The sequence below is a fragment of the Monosiga brevicollis genome, genomic scaffold (genome assembly GCF_000002865.3).
Source record: "Monosiga brevicollis MX1 MONBRscaffold_3 genomic scaffold, whole genome shotgun sequence".
Classification (NCBI taxonomy): domain Eukaryota; class Choanoflagellata; order Craspedida; family Salpingoecidae; genus Monosiga; species Monosiga brevicollis.
In genome coordinates this window covers 262,481-278,945 of record NW_001865040.1, presented here as the reverse complement: position 1 = coordinate 278,945, position 16,465 = coordinate 262,481, and the positions used below count along the sequence as shown (strand labels likewise).

General features: G+C 55.4%; 4 protein-coding genes across 4 annotated transcripts; 2 read left to right on the top strand and 2 right to left on the bottom strand.

Moving 5' to 3' along the window:
• Positions 1-201: 201 nt before the first annotated feature.
• MONBRDRAFT_5573 (uncharacterized protein) lies at positions 202-3,348 on the bottom strand (the record flags this gene model as incomplete). Its single annotated transcript, XM_001742902.1, has 4 exons — positions 202-1,362; positions 1,438-2,727; positions 2,879-3,105; positions 3,234-3,348. The coding sequence occupies 4 exons, from the start codon at positions 3,346-3,348 to the stop codon at positions 202-204; spliced, it is 2,793 nt and encodes a 930-aa protein (XP_001742954.1).
• A 795-nt stretch (positions 3,349-4,143) lies between these two features.
• MONBRDRAFT_17466 (uncharacterized protein) lies at positions 4,144-6,734 on the top strand (the record flags this gene model as incomplete). Its single annotated transcript, XM_001743221.1, has 9 exons — positions 4,144-4,287; positions 4,385-4,437; positions 4,533-4,635; positions 4,798-4,881; positions 5,109-5,275; positions 5,356-5,447; positions 5,521-6,077; positions 6,211-6,300; positions 6,387-6,734. The coding sequence occupies 9 exons, from the start codon at positions 4,144-4,146 to the stop codon at positions 6,627-6,629; spliced, it is 1,533 nt and encodes a 510-aa protein (XP_001743273.1). The 3' UTR covers positions 6,630-6,734.
• A 1,758-nt stretch (positions 6,735-8,492) lies between these two features.
• MONBRDRAFT_35789 (uncharacterized protein) lies at positions 8,493-11,904 on the bottom strand. Its single transcript, XM_001742901.1, has 11 exons — positions 11,724-11,904; positions 11,419-11,627; positions 11,139-11,285; positions 10,966-11,046; positions 10,439-10,708; positions 10,210-10,275; positions 9,923-10,037; positions 9,551-9,855; positions 9,353-9,483; positions 9,150-9,222; positions 8,493-9,053 (listed from the first exon to the last, which is right to left on the bottom strand). Exons 1-11 carry the CDS (start codon positions 11,890-11,892, stop codon positions 8,964-8,966), a joined length of 1,656 nt encoding a protein of 551 aa, XP_001742953.1. The 5' UTR covers positions 11,893-11,904; the 3' UTR covers positions 8,493-8,963.
• A 474-nt stretch (positions 11,905-12,378) lies between these two features.
• Positions 12,379-15,124, top strand: MONBRDRAFT_22706 (uncharacterized protein; the record flags this gene model as incomplete). Its single annotated transcript, XM_001743220.1, has 10 exons — positions 12,379-12,695; positions 12,780-12,926; positions 12,994-13,030; positions 13,131-13,144; positions 13,259-13,443; positions 13,541-13,707; positions 13,811-13,909; positions 14,039-14,118; positions 14,286-14,349; positions 15,074-15,124. 10 exons carry the CDS (start codon positions 12,379-12,381, stop codon positions 15,122-15,124), a joined length of 1,161 nt encoding a protein of 386 aa, XP_001743272.1.
• Positions 15,125-16,465: the final 1,341 nt, after the last annotated feature.

Sequence of the window (16,465 nt, the reverse complement as noted above, 5' to 3'; positions counted from 1 at the left end):
TGAGGCTGAGTTATCATGGATTATCAAAAATAATATTATTATACGTGTCAACCGACGAACAACTTCAAACAGCAAGGAAGAGAAAGGCCGCCTTGACCAAATGGGACGCGGCAGCATCAACCCAAAAAAAAGTGGCAATCCACAGCACTTCACTCAGGGTGTCCACACTCAAAAAGTAAGCAAGCTGCCCCACACGGGTGATTAGCCCTCCCGGCGGGCCAACATGTCTTTCATGCCAGCCACGACATCACGGCGCGTCTTGAAGTTGAGGCCACCCTCGGCCAGGTGATCCACACACTCCTCAAAAACAATCTGAATATCATCCTGCAATCGCTTGGCCTTGACAGCAAACGCGTTGCGTGCGGCACAACGGCTGGCATGCGATGCAGCATGGTGCACAACGGCCTGCAACTTGGCCAAGACCTTGAGGAAAGCCTGCTCGTGTCGTGTGGCCGCCGCCACTTTGTTGCGCTGGGCTTGATTCTGCTTTTGCAATGTGGTCACGTTGGCCTGGTACTCCTCCAACTGCTGCTGAGCGGTGCTCAGTTGCCCCTCCACGTCAGTCTTGGCGCTGAGGGCCGCTGCGAGTTCTGCCTCCAGCCGCTCGACGTTATCCTCAACCTCCTTGATGCCCTTCTCCAGCTGCTTGTTGTGCCGACGTAAGGCCTTGGCCTCCTCCCGAGACTCCTCGGCGTGAGTACGGAGTTGATCGTGGCTAGCTGCTGCTAGACCCAGCTCGTTGGTCAGCGTATCAACCTGACGCTGCAGTTGCTCGGCTTGCTGGCCCAGCGAAAGCCGCTCGGTGCGCAGACCGCGCACGTTTTGTGCCTTGGTGTGGTGGGCACCCTCAACCTGTTGCAACGTGAGCTTGAGGTCCTCCACTTCGGCCTCGAGCCGGCTGACATCCTTTTGGAGCCGGTCATTCTTCTGCATAAAGGTGGAGTTGTCCTTTTGCAACTCATGGAGGGCACTGCGAGTGCGTTCTAGCTCGATGCCGCGGTCCTCGGCCTGGGCCGTCGCTTGCTCGAGACGACTATTCAGATCAGAAAGTTGGCCAACCAATTCTTTAACGCGAGCGCTGCCCTCGTGTTGTAGTGCTGCGCGCAAGTCGCCGTTCTCGGCTTGCAGGCGCTCAATGGTGTTCGCTTGATGATTGCGTTCTGCTTGAGCTCGCTGTGCGGCATCCTTGCTTGCCCGTAGCTCCGATTGCAAGGCCATGACGCGGTCATCCAACGTGTGATGCGCGGCTTGCAGGCGCTGATTGGTTCGAACTAGCTCCTGGTTGAGGCCAAGCAGGTCGCTGTAGTCGGTAGCCTGGGCTCCCACGGATGTTCCGGGGTGTACGGCTTCAGGATGGGTTCCCTAGTCGTGGCAAAATTTCAATACAATCAGATTTCCCGCGCTTCTCCCTTAACAGCGAAACATGCAGCAGCTTACCACATCGCATCGATCGTGAGCCGTTTCTGCAGAGCGGCGGAGGTGCCGCAAATCAGACTTGATTTGTGCCTCACTGTCGGCATCCCGGGTATTCAAGTCTTCTTCCCGCTGGCGGCGCTCGAGGCGTTGGCGCAGTGAGCGCAGGTCTTCCCGAAGGCCGTGGCTGTCCGTGCCACCAGTGGCGGAGCGAGAGTACATTGCCGGCCTGGCGGGGGCATGGGGTGCGGACAAATCAGTCTTGAGTGCATCGTTGGCAGATGCCTTGGGCGGAACACCAATGCGCGTGGTGGTGCGCGTAATCTCCACCCCGCTGTCACTTCGCTCCCCCACGCGATACCGCGCAGGTACGGAGGGTTGAGTGCGCAGATGGCGGGAAGCTAGGACTTCCTGCACACGCTGGCGTGTCGCATGAACCGTTGCCGCGGCGCTGCGCAACGACGTCGATGAGGGTGTAGGGAGGTCAGCCATATCGGAGGACACTTTTGATGGCGGTGCCTGGTGCTGAGCTCCCAAAGGTGTCGGAAAGACGGACTGCCGCGCTGTCGAGACGGGCCAGAAGTCTCGGTCAGCAGGGCGTACAGACGCAGCACGCTGCTGTTGCGCCAGCGCTTGCTCGCGAGGAGTAACATCGAAAAGGCGCGCAAAGTCGCGTGTTGCTTGCGAGCTCCCAGACAGGGTGGGCGTTTCAGATCCTTCTGTGGCCACGCCCTCCTCCCGGGGAATAGCGGAAAGCTCGGGCTCGGCCCGAGCGTCAGCTGCTGCTTCCTTTTCCAGATTATGGCTGGTCGAGGTTTGGCGAAGATTTGGTACCAAGTCGGCAAGGCCGCGGACTTGGCGGCGTGCCACGGCACAGGAGCGGCTCGTCGCAGCTGCGCTCAGGGTACGAATCAAGTCAAGGTTGGTTCCATGTTGCTCCTGATCAGGTTGCACAGTAGCAACCAAGGTCGCAGCGGTCTGGTCCATGAGCTTGGTCATAAGTGCCTCCAAGGCATCATGTGGAGCCCCTCTGCCATCCGGGGTATCGGCCGCAGTGGCCGCCAGCATGCGAACAAGAGGTCGCCATGGAACCAGGCAAAATCGAATGATGGCACCGCGTCCCAAGAGGTGGTCAGCCAGCGCGAGTTGGACAACAAAGGCACCAGAGAGGGCATGGGGAAACCCATGTTGACGCCCCTCATCAAGGATCTGTGCAACCATGGTAGCGGCAGCCGCGCTATCAGGGGCGACGTGTGCCTCGGCGTCCTCGCCACGCGCACAGGTGTGGCGGCCCAAAAGATCATGGCAGACACCCTGCGTCGGGACAACGTATCCAGACACGGCCATCTGCTCGGCGGAAGATTACGGGGCCAGCGGTGTACATACCCATGCGGCGCTGTGAGAGGGCTGATTGATCAGAAAACTCAAACACTGAGAACACTGGGAACACTGACGAGTCACACACCTGCCAGACGGGCGAGGATGCTCCTGCATGCGCTAGGCGCTCGTAGACTTGATCGAGTAGATAGTAGATCAACCCCGGAGCCTCATGACCGATCAGTAGATTATCAGCCTGAGCACCGCACACAAGTACGGAGACATCATAGCCATCAAATGCCGTGATGACGGCAGGCGGCACGAGCGAGCTGGCCACAACCCGCTGCGAAGCCTCGCTACCAAAGGCAAAGCCAACTGCCAGGGCATGACACAGATCAGTCAATTAGATAAATGCCCATAGGCTCGCTGCAGCACAAAACCATGCAAACACCACCCGGCAAGTGCAGAGGCAAGGCTCCCAGGACAGACAAACGCGACTGTACCAGAATAATGCTCTGTGCCAATTTGAACGGTGTGATCATCAGTGACCACGACGTCAGCGCGTGACTCTATCCGGTTCAGGCACACGGCGGTCTGCAACTTGTGTTGGCGCTCCATCGTTGAACGTACTGATGCACTCAAAAGCGCACCAAAAGGAATAAATTAAATAGCCAGGTGATGCACTTGCAAACCCGCCAAGGATAGACCCATCCACCTTCACCAGCCTCCTATTCCTCTTTGATGCAGCCACAACAACACACGACACGAGGGACCCCGAGTCAAACGCGCCCGAGGCAGCTGAGTTTCCCCCTCCCCTCCCAAAAAAAAAAAAAAAAAAAAAAATTCGAGAGACCACAACGAAAACGGGATTTTTTGAAATGCTGACAATAGCTCGAAATTTCCGGCTGGTAAAAATTTCAAAACTTTGAATCATCTTGGGTCGGTTTACTGCTCCTCATTGATACGATATTACACAGAGTGGTACAGATTTGAATGTCAGAGAAACTTGGACAAGAACACTTGGTAATACACGTTCAGCGCCTCGCTTCACTTTTTGCAGCTTTGGGTACGTTCAGCGGCGGCGACTGGCTGGCGACCGACGGTGGCGGCGGTTGTTGTGATGAGGGGGTGGGCGGAGAGAGAGAGAGAGAGAGAGAGAGAGAGAGAGAGAGAGAGAGAGAGAGAGAGAGAGAGAGAGAGAGAGAGAGAGAGAGAGAGAGGATCGGAGACATAAAGGAAGCGTTTGACGAGTGTTGAATAAATTGTCGACAGGTCTACCCTTGCGGTCCATCTGGTTCCGTGGTAGTGATCACCTGGTCAACCGCACCGCGTCCAGTGTTGTCGGCAGTACGTTGGACTGACGTCGGCTGGCACCCTTGCTCCGCTGCCCGCAGACCGATTGGGATGGCGGCCATGGACTCCATCTTGGAGCAGCAGCGGCTGCATCATGAGGAAATCGAGCGTCTTGTGCGTGGTGCCAGTGATTTGGGCAACCTGAACTTTCCCACGCAGCGCCTCTCTGTTAATGCACAGCACCACACGCGTGCCATGCTTGAGGTCGGTGTGCGCTTTTGGTGCAAGAACCGGTCACTCAAGTTTTGGTTCATCAAGCCCCGTCCTCACAATGAACTGGTCTGCATTGCAATCCGTGCAGCGGGCAAGCGAGTGTGCAAGCAAGCTGCTGGCAGCCTACGACGATGCTGATGGGTAGGTCTATGCTTGCCCAAACTGCAAAGGCGTGTCGCGTCTAACTAGACTCATCACCGCCATCACCGCCATCGCATCGTGGCCTGTCCTTGCAGCTTGCGCTCGGCAGAACTGGCCCTGATGAGCGGGGCGCCGACCGAGTCTTTCTACAACAAGCTTAGCGCCATAAAGGCTTTTCACACAAAGTATCCCAACGAGGTCCGTCACCCGACCCTTTGAGTATACTTGGTCGCGTTTTCTCCACGCACGGGGGTCACAACGAATGGGCAATACGAATTTTGCCTCCTTCTCTCACCATCGACTTGATCTCTTCGTATTTCATCCTGCTGCCTTTGTGGCTTGACTCTGCTTTGTGTGCAGATTGCCCGTCCAATGGACATTGACCTCATTCCCGAAGGGCTGAGCGAAATGGCCAAAAAGGCCAGCGTGGCCACCAATGGCTCTGTTCCCACCCCTTCGACAACTGACAACAAGGAAGAAGGAAAGAAGGGCACCGAGGAGCCCGACTATCCAGAGCTTCCCGGTACGTCTAGTGCCGACGGGATTTGCGCCACCACGCCTCATGTCTTCATGTCACCACCTTTGGGAGTTGTCTGCCTTATGCTTCGGGAACGACCATGCCAATTCATGTGCTTCTATGACTGGGGCATGCGTTTGCAGAACACGTTGAGTTTTCCGGCGAGGAGGGCTACGGCAAATATCTGGATCTCGTGGCGCTGCATGAAGCCTACATCAACCTGAACATGGGCGAACGCATCGAGTACACCCAGTACCTGCAGATGTTTGACCAACTTTATGAGCTCGACAACAAGAAGAAGGGCAGCAACGCCTACAAGCGGTATGCCTTCACCAGCAGAATCTGACAGCAGCACGTGTACTCTCGTGGCTCACAGCAACCCGATCTGTTGGAACCTGCAGCTATGTGGATGACTTGTTGAGTTATTTGCAAGACTTTTTCGAACGAGCCTTCCCTCTTCGGAACTATGCCGAGGTAAGTGGGAGGGCGGCTTGTCCGTGTCTTTTGTGGTGCTCGTGTATCGGCCTGATGCCACCTGGGTGTGCATGCTTCACAGGTGGTCGAAGGGGCCCTCACCGATTTTGAGCAGAAGTGGGCGCAAGGAGAGTTTGTGGGCTGGCAAGGGTATCAGGCGCCCTCAGCCGTTCCCGTGGCGGCTTTAGATTTGAGCCCATATGCTAGTGTTGAAGCCCTCGAGGCCGTGGACCCCGAGCGTGTCAAGGCTGGTCTGATGGCACTGGGCCTCAAGGCAGGCGGCACACCTCGTCAACGGGCGGAGCGCTTGTTTGCTACCAAGGGCAAGCGCCTGGAGGATCTGGACAAGTCTTTCTTTGCCAAGAAGAAGAAGGGCGAGAATGCCGATTCCGCCACGGCCGGCACGACGCGCTCCGGTGACAAAGCCAAGGAGGTGGCCAAGATGGAAGCGGAAATCTACCGTCTTTGCGAGTTGCTGGAAGACGTGCGCAGTGCAACCCTCGAGAACGTGCAGCGTAAGCAAGCGCGAACTGCCGACGAGATTGAGGAAGAGGACGATGACATTGTTGTGTTGGAGGATGAGGAGGAGGACGACGAGGACATTCCTTCAGCTCAGCGCACCAACGTGGTCATGGATTGGGAGGGCAAGGTAAGCCTTTTCATGACCTGTAAACAGTCATAAACAGACGTGTTGGCCGACGACGGGCTCGGGGCCTCCTGCTCGATCCTCGTGCTGATGCCACTTTTTTTGTTCGTCCTTTTTTTACTTTGCCAATGGCTAGCCCATTCCATACTGGTTGTATCGCCTGCACGGCCTGAGTAAGGTGTACATTTGTGAGATTTGTGGCAACGAGCCATATCGCGGTCCCAAGGTACGGCACGCGCTTGGGTTCATGGTGCATGGTGCCATGCATCATATTGAAGCTCACGGTTTGTGTTGTTGGGACGGGGGTGGCAGGCCTTCCAGCAACACTTTTCCGAATGGCGCCACGCGCACGGTATGCGTTGCCTGGGCATTCCCAACTCGAAGCATTTTATCAACATTACCAAGATTCAGGATGCCAAGAACCTCTACGAGCGTTTGAAGAGCAACAAGGATACCTCCTTCTTCGACAAGGACGAGGAGGAGTTTGAGGACAGCATGGGAAATGTTGTCACCAAAAAAGTCTACGAAGATCTTGCCCGTCAGGGACTGCTCTAGTGCGTTCGCCACCGGTCGGACGCATGCGGGCTCCTCGTGTCTTGCCTTCCTCGTTTGGTGTTGTTGTCTTGAAAAGGAATCAAAAATTCAAACGTCAGCAAAAAGTGTGACAATTCGCTACCAACTGCAAGTGTCACTGGGAGAGGTGGAAGTCGAGCAGTGGTAAGCTCCATCAGCGCCTTTGGCAGAGAACAGAGAGGAAGCCGAGATTCCCATGCTGGTGCGAGCATTTCATCCGTCGGCCTGTGCGGTGCGGTGTGTGCTTGTTGCATTTCTGATGGCTCTTGCAGCAGCAGCAGCAGCTGGCCAATCTGATTGAGGAGGACCCCCGTGGAGCTTTGTTGGAGTCTTGACAGTTTTTGCAGGTAATTTTTGTCGCCCTCGACGCATCACCTCTTGCATTCTCGAGCTGCCAGTCAAAGCAGCGCGGCGCACGTTGAACAACCGCCACCTAGCGGACGCATGATCGCCACCTTCGTCTTGCGGGCGCACACAAGACGTCTTCAACCCCACCCCTTGAGTGTAGAGATGGGCCCCTGACTTGCGGCTCTTGCGCTGTGTATAGTAGTGATCACGCTAATCTCTGGATCCGCTCTGTTGGCCCCCAAGCTTCGACATTTTGGCTTGCGCCCGTTCCAATGTCCTTCAATGGTAACTCGTATGCGCCCGGCTGGGCGGCCGGGGATGGGCATTTTGCTCCGCACACCACAGCATACAACCACCAGCACCATCAGCCAGCTCAGCCCAGCACGAGCAGCGCGCAGCACGCCCCTCTCCCTCCAAACTGGGACATGATGTTCGACCCGCCGTCGCAGCGCTACTACTTTGTAGACCATGCCAACAAGCGCACCACTTGGGACGATCCCCGTTTCAGCTCCGGTGGTCAACACCATGTACGCCACATCCCAGTGCATTCGGATCACGGCCAGGAGTACGTAAAGACGGTGCCAGACCATAGCGCCAGGTCGCATCATCCCCATTATCAGCAAGGCCCCACGCAGCCACAGCACAGCGACTTCCGGAGTGCCGCCTTTCCCTCCCACCAACACCATGCTTATGTCCCACACGCCTCCACAATGGGTCACGCACATCATGCTGCGGCCAACGATCACACCCAGCACCAGCATCAGCCTCAACGCGATTTTGCACACCATCATCCTCAGAGTCATCAACAGTTTGGCTATAGCTCCATGACCCAGCCAACTCCACCTGCATCTGCGGGCAGCCAGACCTCTGACAGCTCAGCCCATGATGCTGCGAGTCCCGAGCTGCCAGCCACCGCCAAGGCCAATCGTGCTTTGGAAGACCTTCAATCGCGCGCCAAGGAGCTCCAACAGAATCTGGCAGCCGGGGCCATTACCACAGAAGCGGCCAAGAAGGTGATGCTCGAGCTTGATGTAAGTCTCCCTTCTTGTCCCTGGTAATAGGGCCGCCCGTTCTCAAAGACCTGCACCTCTCGTGTCTGCGAACCTTTGCCAAGTCTCACTTCTTCTGTCTATGGGTGATAACAGGAGTTGTTGACGCGCCAGTTTGTGGCCTTGGATAAGATTGAGAGCCACGGCGACGATGCCATTCGTCAGCAGCGCAAGCAAGGCGTGCTCTTTGCAGGCGAGGTCGAGAAGTTGCTCAACGAGATCAAGAAAACATTTGCCCTCAAGGCTTAAGGCACGATATAGCTTAGGATACTGCCGGCACTGCCGACACTGCCCGGCGGTGATGGTGTTTTTCATGCCCCTTTCTCCCGTCGTTGCTCTTGTGCTTTCAGAATAAATGACCCTCCCAATCTAAGACATCCCTGAAGCAGGACTTGCACTTTTCATCTTCACTCATGCAAGCGCGAAAATAACACAGTGGGTAACGGTTGAAGGCGCATAGCTCAATTAGTCCACACTCGCAGCAAACATGAGCCGGCGAGAACGAGTGTACGGGTGTGTCATCGCCGACCTCGTATGCATGCGGTCTGACAGAGGTGTGTACACCAAGTAAAAGATTTGACAATAGAAAAGCAATCACGCCAAAGAGTCTGCTTAAGCTCAAGCATAAAGAACACGTGGGGCAACGGCAGGCCTCCAAATCAAGGAGAGCCGCTAACAAGTTTTGGAAAACACCAATGCAGGCCCAAACACAACACGAACCACCAGACATCAACAACGAGAAGAGGGAGAACGTCCTAAAGCCACCGAGGAGAAAAGAGGGTCGAAGAAGCAGAAGAAGAGAGGAAGAAGAGCGCACAGGCGGATAGTCTGTACACAACTCACACGAAAATCACGAGAATATGAGAAAGGTGAAAGGCAAGTTTTGCCTCTCGTAGTTGCGCGCTTGCGCGTCAGTGGCTTAACCAAAGAAGAGTGACTCGGCCTCGTCCTGGCCTTGCCACTCATTCTCCATGACTGCGCGCTTGAGCGCGGCCTCCAATAGACCCGCCTGGGACGATGATACAGAATCGTAAGAGCAAATCCCGGTCAGCAAATGGCAGCCAGATCAAGGCAAGCGTCGACATGCCATGAAGCGTGAACTCACATTTTCGCTTGTCAGCCTGAAGGTCAGGGGCTCATCGCTCACAGTGGCCTTGATGCCGATCATGTCATCACGTCTGTGATGTGAATCAGACACGAACCGATGACATGAGTCCTCGTAAAAAAAATACGTTTGACATATCATCATCATCACGCAGGCCACCACGGCAAGATGATAAGGCAATGAGAAAAACCATTCGGACCCACCGTTTGATCTTGGAAATGGCATCCCAAGTCATGAGGGTCACATCGTCTGAGTTGGTTGATGGTTGGCCGTCCTCGGTCAACGGTTGCAGAATCAGCTTATCGGCCGTGACAGTGGCACACACTGTTTGTTCCTGTTTCAGAAAACATGAGGTGCTCAACACGGGCACCAAGCGGCCACCAATGACCAAGAGGTCTTACCTCGCCAGTGTGGTCACTTGTGCAGGGCTTGAAGGCCCAGCCACCGTACATGTGCAGCTTGCGTGCCATCTGCAGGTATTCCAACTGTTGATCCTGGCTGGCCAGTTCATCAAGCGCCGTGCGCTTCTTGGGTCCGCAGAATAGGGTACCGTCCTCGATCTCCTGACGCGTTTGGTGAAAGAGCCAGGCCACGGCAACGTCGTCGGTGTCCAAGCGGGACTCGTGCTCCTTGGAGAAGAACCAACGGCGAACAACAATGTGTGTCTTGACATCCGCAAGCGTTGCCGTGGGCTCCAAGAGGGTGACTGCACGGGAGCAAATCGCGTTAGCTTGCACTGTAGAACGGTAGCACAGGCATGTGGCAGCACGTACGCTTGGCGTTGGCAGCGGGACGTGTGCGTGAAGCGGGCGAATGTCCATCGTCCGCTGTGAAAAGGCGGAATACAAACTTGGCATCATCGCTCAAGCCCATGCTGTCGGCAAGAATCTAACCAGTCCGGGGTTGATGAGAAAGAGGGTCGGACTAAACCTTACATAACTTGACCAGTTTGCACATGTGTTGGTTCGGGCCCATAGTTTGCACTGTGTGTGTGTGTGTGTGTGTGTGTGTGTGTGTGTGTGTGTGTGTGTGTGTGGCGTGCGGGCATTGGGTCACGTACCTCAATGGCTTGGCCAGCCGTCGTGGCCTCGGACAGATCCACAACTTCGTTGTTGGGCAGCAAGACCTGCGTGGCGGGCGATACCGGTGACTCGCTCCGGGCGCCAGGGGCAGGCACGGGCTCACTATCTTCTTCGTCAAACTATCGATCGTTCATGTATAGAGCGATGACATGAGCTCTTGTACACTGGTATAAGGGGGCACGGCTAAAGCTACCAGGCCTGACTGACCAGATCGTCTTTGCTCGCGTTTGACGCTTCATTGCTTTTATCTGGCTTTGCCTCGGTAGATGCTGAGGCAGCGGGTTTGGCGGCAGCGGGTTTGGCGGCAGCGGGTTTGGCGGCAGCGGGTTTGGCAGCAGCGGGTTTGGCGGCAGGCTTGGCAGGCTCTTCATCACTCGAGACATCATCATTCTCGTCGTCGTCCGTCACACCGGCTGGGCGATAGTCACCAGGCTTGAGGAACTCGGCAACCTCATCACTCTTGAAAATGTCATCCACCTGAAAAACTGGGGTAACCCAAGGGGGGGCGTCCACGCAGTGAGCAAGAGTGCTTTGAGACACAGCTGATGGCACAGGTACCAGGAAATGACAGAAAGCCGCAGCTCCGATTCGACTTCACACCTTTGTTAAAATAGTCCTCGAGATCCACTCGTCGCTGTTTCAAATCGGCAGCCTGTGATTCATCGCGGTGCGCGTTGATGAGTTGAGGCTCAACACGGGACAAGCCAGGATTTCCAACGAGAGAGGCAACGTACGCTAAGTGTGGACTTGGTCAAGCCGTTGAGCTTCTTGCCAGGAAAGGCCGGAAATTTGTGCCAGCGGAAACGAGCCTTCATCTGCAGCATTGGGTTCAAAGAGGCAGCTGGTATCAGCGAGCGCGCAACAGCATTGCTGAACGAACGGATGGGTTGGAGGGGAGTTGACGCACGGCGTAGTGCATTTTCTGGAGCTCGCTAAAGCGCTTGGAGGTGCGATAGGAACCCTTGACGTAGACGTTGTACACTGTAAAGGGTTTGCCCTGGTCATCCTTGAGCGTATCATAGTCGCGAATCTCGAGAAGGCGCGAGCTCTGGTTCTGCGGATTGGCGAGAAATGGACATTGTGAGATTCTGACTCCTGGAATGGTCTTTCAGGCCCAAAGCAAACGGGCCAGGAAGACAAGAGCGCCGAGTGAAGATGAACTGGCAAGTTCAGTCCAGAGATCAAACCTTCTGGCGCTTGTTACTTGCAGCTTCCTCCAAGCGCTGGAGGCGCTCGGCCTCCTTTTCGTCAACACTGAGCACGATCATATCTAGGATACCACCACCCTTGATAACTTGCTTGACCACATCTGCATGGGCAGCGCCGCGAGCATCGAGCCCGTTGACCTCAAGAATCCGATCATTCTTGCGCAGACCTGCCTCCCACGCACTTCCACCTGCAGCCCGGAGGTGGTGGGGGTAAAGCATCAGACTTTAGCGCCATGAAAAGGAGCAGTGCAGGAGCCGTCTTCCGGGCACAAATGTGGTCACACCTTGGTCTACATGACTAATGTACTGCAGAGGCGGATAGAGTCGGCCGTTGACGGCATGCATGGTGCCGCCAACCTGGGTGGTCCCCTTGATGTTGAAGCCGAATCCATTGGCTCCGCGTTCGATGTGAATCTTTTTCACATCCTCATACTGGTCCACTTCGTCCGCCATGGCGTCGGTGGCAAAAACACCGGGCTACAGTTGCGAGACACAAGCGAGAAAGAAGGTGCGGTATCATGAGAAGGCCCACCGACCCTCAAGCAGACACACGTCCAGCTAGCTGCTCGCCTACCCCCCTTGCCAAGGAGCAGGATCACGCAAGTTCCCAGCACAAGCCATTCGACGGATCACTCCATGTATACGGAATCAAGATCTTCCCAATGACTTCAATCAGAGGTTCTTTCGGAAGATTGCCGCCGATCCATGACCGATCCATGACCGATCCGTGACCGATCCGTGACCGATCCGTGACCTTCCCTTCCCCCTGCGCGCTGCGCACACGCGCTGCCCTTTTGGTGTGATCCACTACACACACACACACACACACACACACCACAGCTACCGATGAGACTTACATTTAGTAAATGTCATCATATACTGGGTCGCTTGTCAGACGATTGAGCTCGCTCGCTTCAGATCGGGTGAACGATGACGAAGATGGCAGCGGCAGCAGGAGGGGGGCTGAGATGGCTGCGTGTGTTGGTATGCTTCTGTGGGTGGATGGCAGTGGTGCAGAGTGATGAGTGGAAGGAGTCCGTGGATGGGACTCGTCAGGACTTTGAGGCTTTTCTCCGTGCGTATAATCGGAGTTATCCGGAGCCGACGGCGTATGCGCGCCACTTGGCTTGCTTTCGCGCCAATCTGGCGGCGGCGGCTGGAATGTCGGCCACAGCAGCCAGCCGGGTAGCAGGACACACAGCCAGATTTGGCCTCAACAAGTTTGCCGATCGCTGTGTGGCATCAGAGCGCAAACGGTGCGAAATTTTGCGGCTGCTGGCTTCTCGCGTGCTCGGCGCGTGATCTGGGCCAGCTGACCTTTGTGCGAACTTATTTCGTAGGCGTGCGCAGTTTTTCATGACGGACCTGAACGCGGCAGCCAGAAACGATCGTCTTTTGGGATCAAATCAAGCCTCGTGCTTGGTAGCACCGCTCAACTGCAGCATGGCAGCCGCTGCAACGGCAACGCTCCCTACCACTGTTGACATGTATGTCCAGGCGGGTCACAGTTATGTCTTGATTCTCATCTCATGAGGGTGTGGTCATGGGTGGCAGGCGAGATATGGTGACGGTCATTAACAATCAAGGCGAGGTCAGTTTCATCGCGCCCACTCTGCTCCGGCTATTAGAAGTCACCCAGTTGACGGCTTGTTGGCACTCACGAGCGTGCCTGTGTTTGCGCCGGTGTACAGTGCGGCGGTTGTTGGTAAGCTGTGGTGGCTTGCACATTGGGGTCGGGTCGACTTTTCAAGCGCGAACCACGCAGCTACGCTCGGGCATGACGCTGGTGCTGGGGCCAACTGCATCCTTCACAACGCAGGGCATTTGCAACCGCGGAAACGGTGGAGATTATGTTCCGTCTGGCAGGAAACGCGCCCATTGGTGCCGGGCCCTTGAGCATCCAACAAATTCTTTCTTGCACCGGCTCCACAGAGAATGGGTGTCGCGGTGGCTACGTTGATGCAGCCATGCAGTTTGTCTATGACCTCAGCGTGTCCAACGCAAGTCCGTGAGCGTTCGATCCTGATCCAAATTCGTGACCTGATGTGGTGCCTGTCGTGATCAAGCTCACGACGTGGTCTCGCTTTGGTTGGCTGAATAGCTCAAGGTTTGGAGGCGGCCAACTACTCCCAATTTGCCTGTGCCACGGATGGCTGCGCGGGCGGGCTGCCTGCCTGTCCCTCCCTGCACCCGCCCTTTGCTCAAATCAACTCGAGCTGCACTTGCAATGATTGGACCGAGGCACAGATGCAGACCTTTATTGCCCAGGTGGTTGTGGTTTCCCTGCTATGCGGCTCGCGCAGAGCGTGCGTGTGCGCATCACCCTTCCATCGTGGGCCCTCACGTGCTCTGCCTGGCCGTCTGCGTGCAGCACGGACCACTGGCCATCAAGGTCAACGCTGATCCATGGAACGGCTACCAATCGGGCATTATCCGCTGGCATTGTGCTAGTTCTGGCAGCGCGGGAGATGTTCGTCCTTGACTCGTGTCTTGAACAGTTACAGTTGCTTTTCACGGTTTCTTTTCTGTCCCCACATCTTCATTTCAGAGAACGACCTCACCGCCACGTACTTGCTTTTCCGGTTGTTTGAATGTATAGCACGCAGTGCAAATAGTGGGTTATGGTACAGAACTTGTCGATGGAAATCCCATCGACTATTGGATCATTCGCAACTCGTGGTACGTTGGCGCACTCAGCTTTGGGCTTGAACGTGCTCGGAAGTTTGCCGAAACACAAAAACATCATGGGATCGGAATCAATTACGAAAAAATGAACCGGCGCTGCCGGTGGAATGCTTTCCTCGTGCGCACCGGCAGCTCACTTAATGTGTGCTTTTGCTGCGCAGGGGAGCAGATTGGGGCGAGAATGGTTACGTCCGAATTGCACGAGGTGGAAATGTGTGTGGTAAGGTTTGCGTCAACACCACTCTGCATTTTTTTTTTCTTGATAAGCCCAAACCCCCAACGGCAACGCGTTCTCTTGTGCCTGGCTGATGAGTGGCTTGCGCTGGGTGCTATAGGCGTCGCGAATGAGATTAGCTTTGCTTTTTCTTCTCCTCCAGCCATGACTTAGACAGCTTGCTTCGGGCCGGCTTGAGTCGACACGTGTAATTGCTGGGAATTGACTGTACTCCAAGGCAGCGTCCTTCATGGCTTGCATTTGTCGGGGCATGTGAAAGGGCACACGGTCATTGAAGGGAAGAGGCGCTGGTTGCCAGAGCCCCGCGATCTGGCTGATACGCCATGCGTGGCTCAGGTATATCAGCCTCGGTTTGTGGCAAGTATTGCCATCGATGAAACCAAAAGGCTTCAAACTTGTCCGGATGCTCATGAACCAATCCCTTTTGTGGAACCTGCTCCTTGTGCATCTGCGGCTCATCCTCAGCCCGGTCCAGTCTAAGGTATGTAATGAGCCGTACACATGAGCGCAGGCCCATTCGATAAAGCTAGGAGGAACAGGCGAACGCACTCAACCGTTACACCAGCCACCTTGAGCTCCGTGAAAACGGCATTTGCAAGGTCTTTGGACGGACGCGCTAAAGCAGCCACATTCATCAGCAGCATCAGCAGCGTCGCATTGGTCTGATGCGGAAGCATGCGGCGTTGACGTGGTTCGAGACTGACCTTGTGGTAGGCCAAACGCAATGCATCGGGCTTCACACCTATTGGCCAAATAGAAGATTAAAGATGGGGGGGATCGTGCGAGGAGGCAAGCGGCGACTGCTTCAGAATAAAGTGTCATACCGTTCCAAGTAGGCGCGAGCATTTTGGCGGCCAAAGCCACGAGAGGATTGTAGACCCTATGGCAGCGCAGCATGGCACAACATATTAAATCTGACGGGTCAAATGGCTTGGCAAGATTCATTCGGCAAAGGCATTTGGCCAACAGACCAATTCTGCCCAAGCGCGCGCGCGCACGGCGGCCATCTGCGCATAGCATCGCTTGAGCTGCGCTTGATCCTATCATATCGTTTACATCGGAGAAATGGGGCCAGGCAACACGTGAGGTGAAGAAGGCAAGGCGCAACCATCTTGCCGTTGTACGAGTGGCCACGTGTTTGATATTGAGCAGGCAGGTGGTATTTTAACTGACGCGCAAAGCCCAATAACAATCGGCTAGCATGCCCCAGAGTCGACCGCTGATGCGTTGCGCGTCGATACAGATCATCAGAAGCGACAAAGCCTCTGTCCAGAATCATAGAGGTTAGAGATCATGTGAGGTTGTTAAAAAGAGCCGGAAAAAATCAAATAAAAGACAAGACCAGCTACCAAACAGGGGTGCCTTCAAGCAGAACCCACCCTCATGACGCCCCATGTCGAGCAAGGTCTCGGCCAACATGAGGCGTCCATAGTACTCAAAGCCCGTGTCAGCCATGGCCTGGAACGTTCCATTTGGAGGTGGCCGCCATGAGTTAGACGCTGTCATTTGCAATTGCCGCCACCGCAAGAAGGTGGATGTACCTGTTCCCTCAAAAGGTCCAACACATGGATGTCCCCGAATCCGTGGCGAGCGGCTTGTATGCGCAGATCAAGCCATGACTTTTCAAGCAAGCGTCCAAGTCGATGTTGCGTAGCCTGCGTCTCCCACACTCTCAAAACGCCAGCCCAGTCGCCTCGCGCAGCCAGCAGATGACCGCGGTGTGAGATCACGTGTACAAGCTGCTTCTCGTCCCGAGGGTCTTCATGCAAAAACCACTACTCGCGTGTGGGTCCAAAGTTGCGTGCAGGACGAATGTGGAATGAGTCTCAGCGGCAGCGTGTCCCAGGCGCTCATGCACGTGGTTAGGAGCGACGACTCTGGTCCAAACCTCGTATGGCATGGGTTGCGGGTCAAAGTTCTTGGCCGCTCGGGCCAACCTGGCTGCGCGACCAGTTGACTCGCCCTCATCATCACTGTCAGAATCGGGCTGCCAGTCCACAAAGACCTCTGGATCCTCTGCTGCCATGACCTTGTGATGACGATAAAGATGCTCGAATCGAAAACTTTGACTTTTTTGCTTGAAGTTTTGTCTTTTTGATTTTTTTT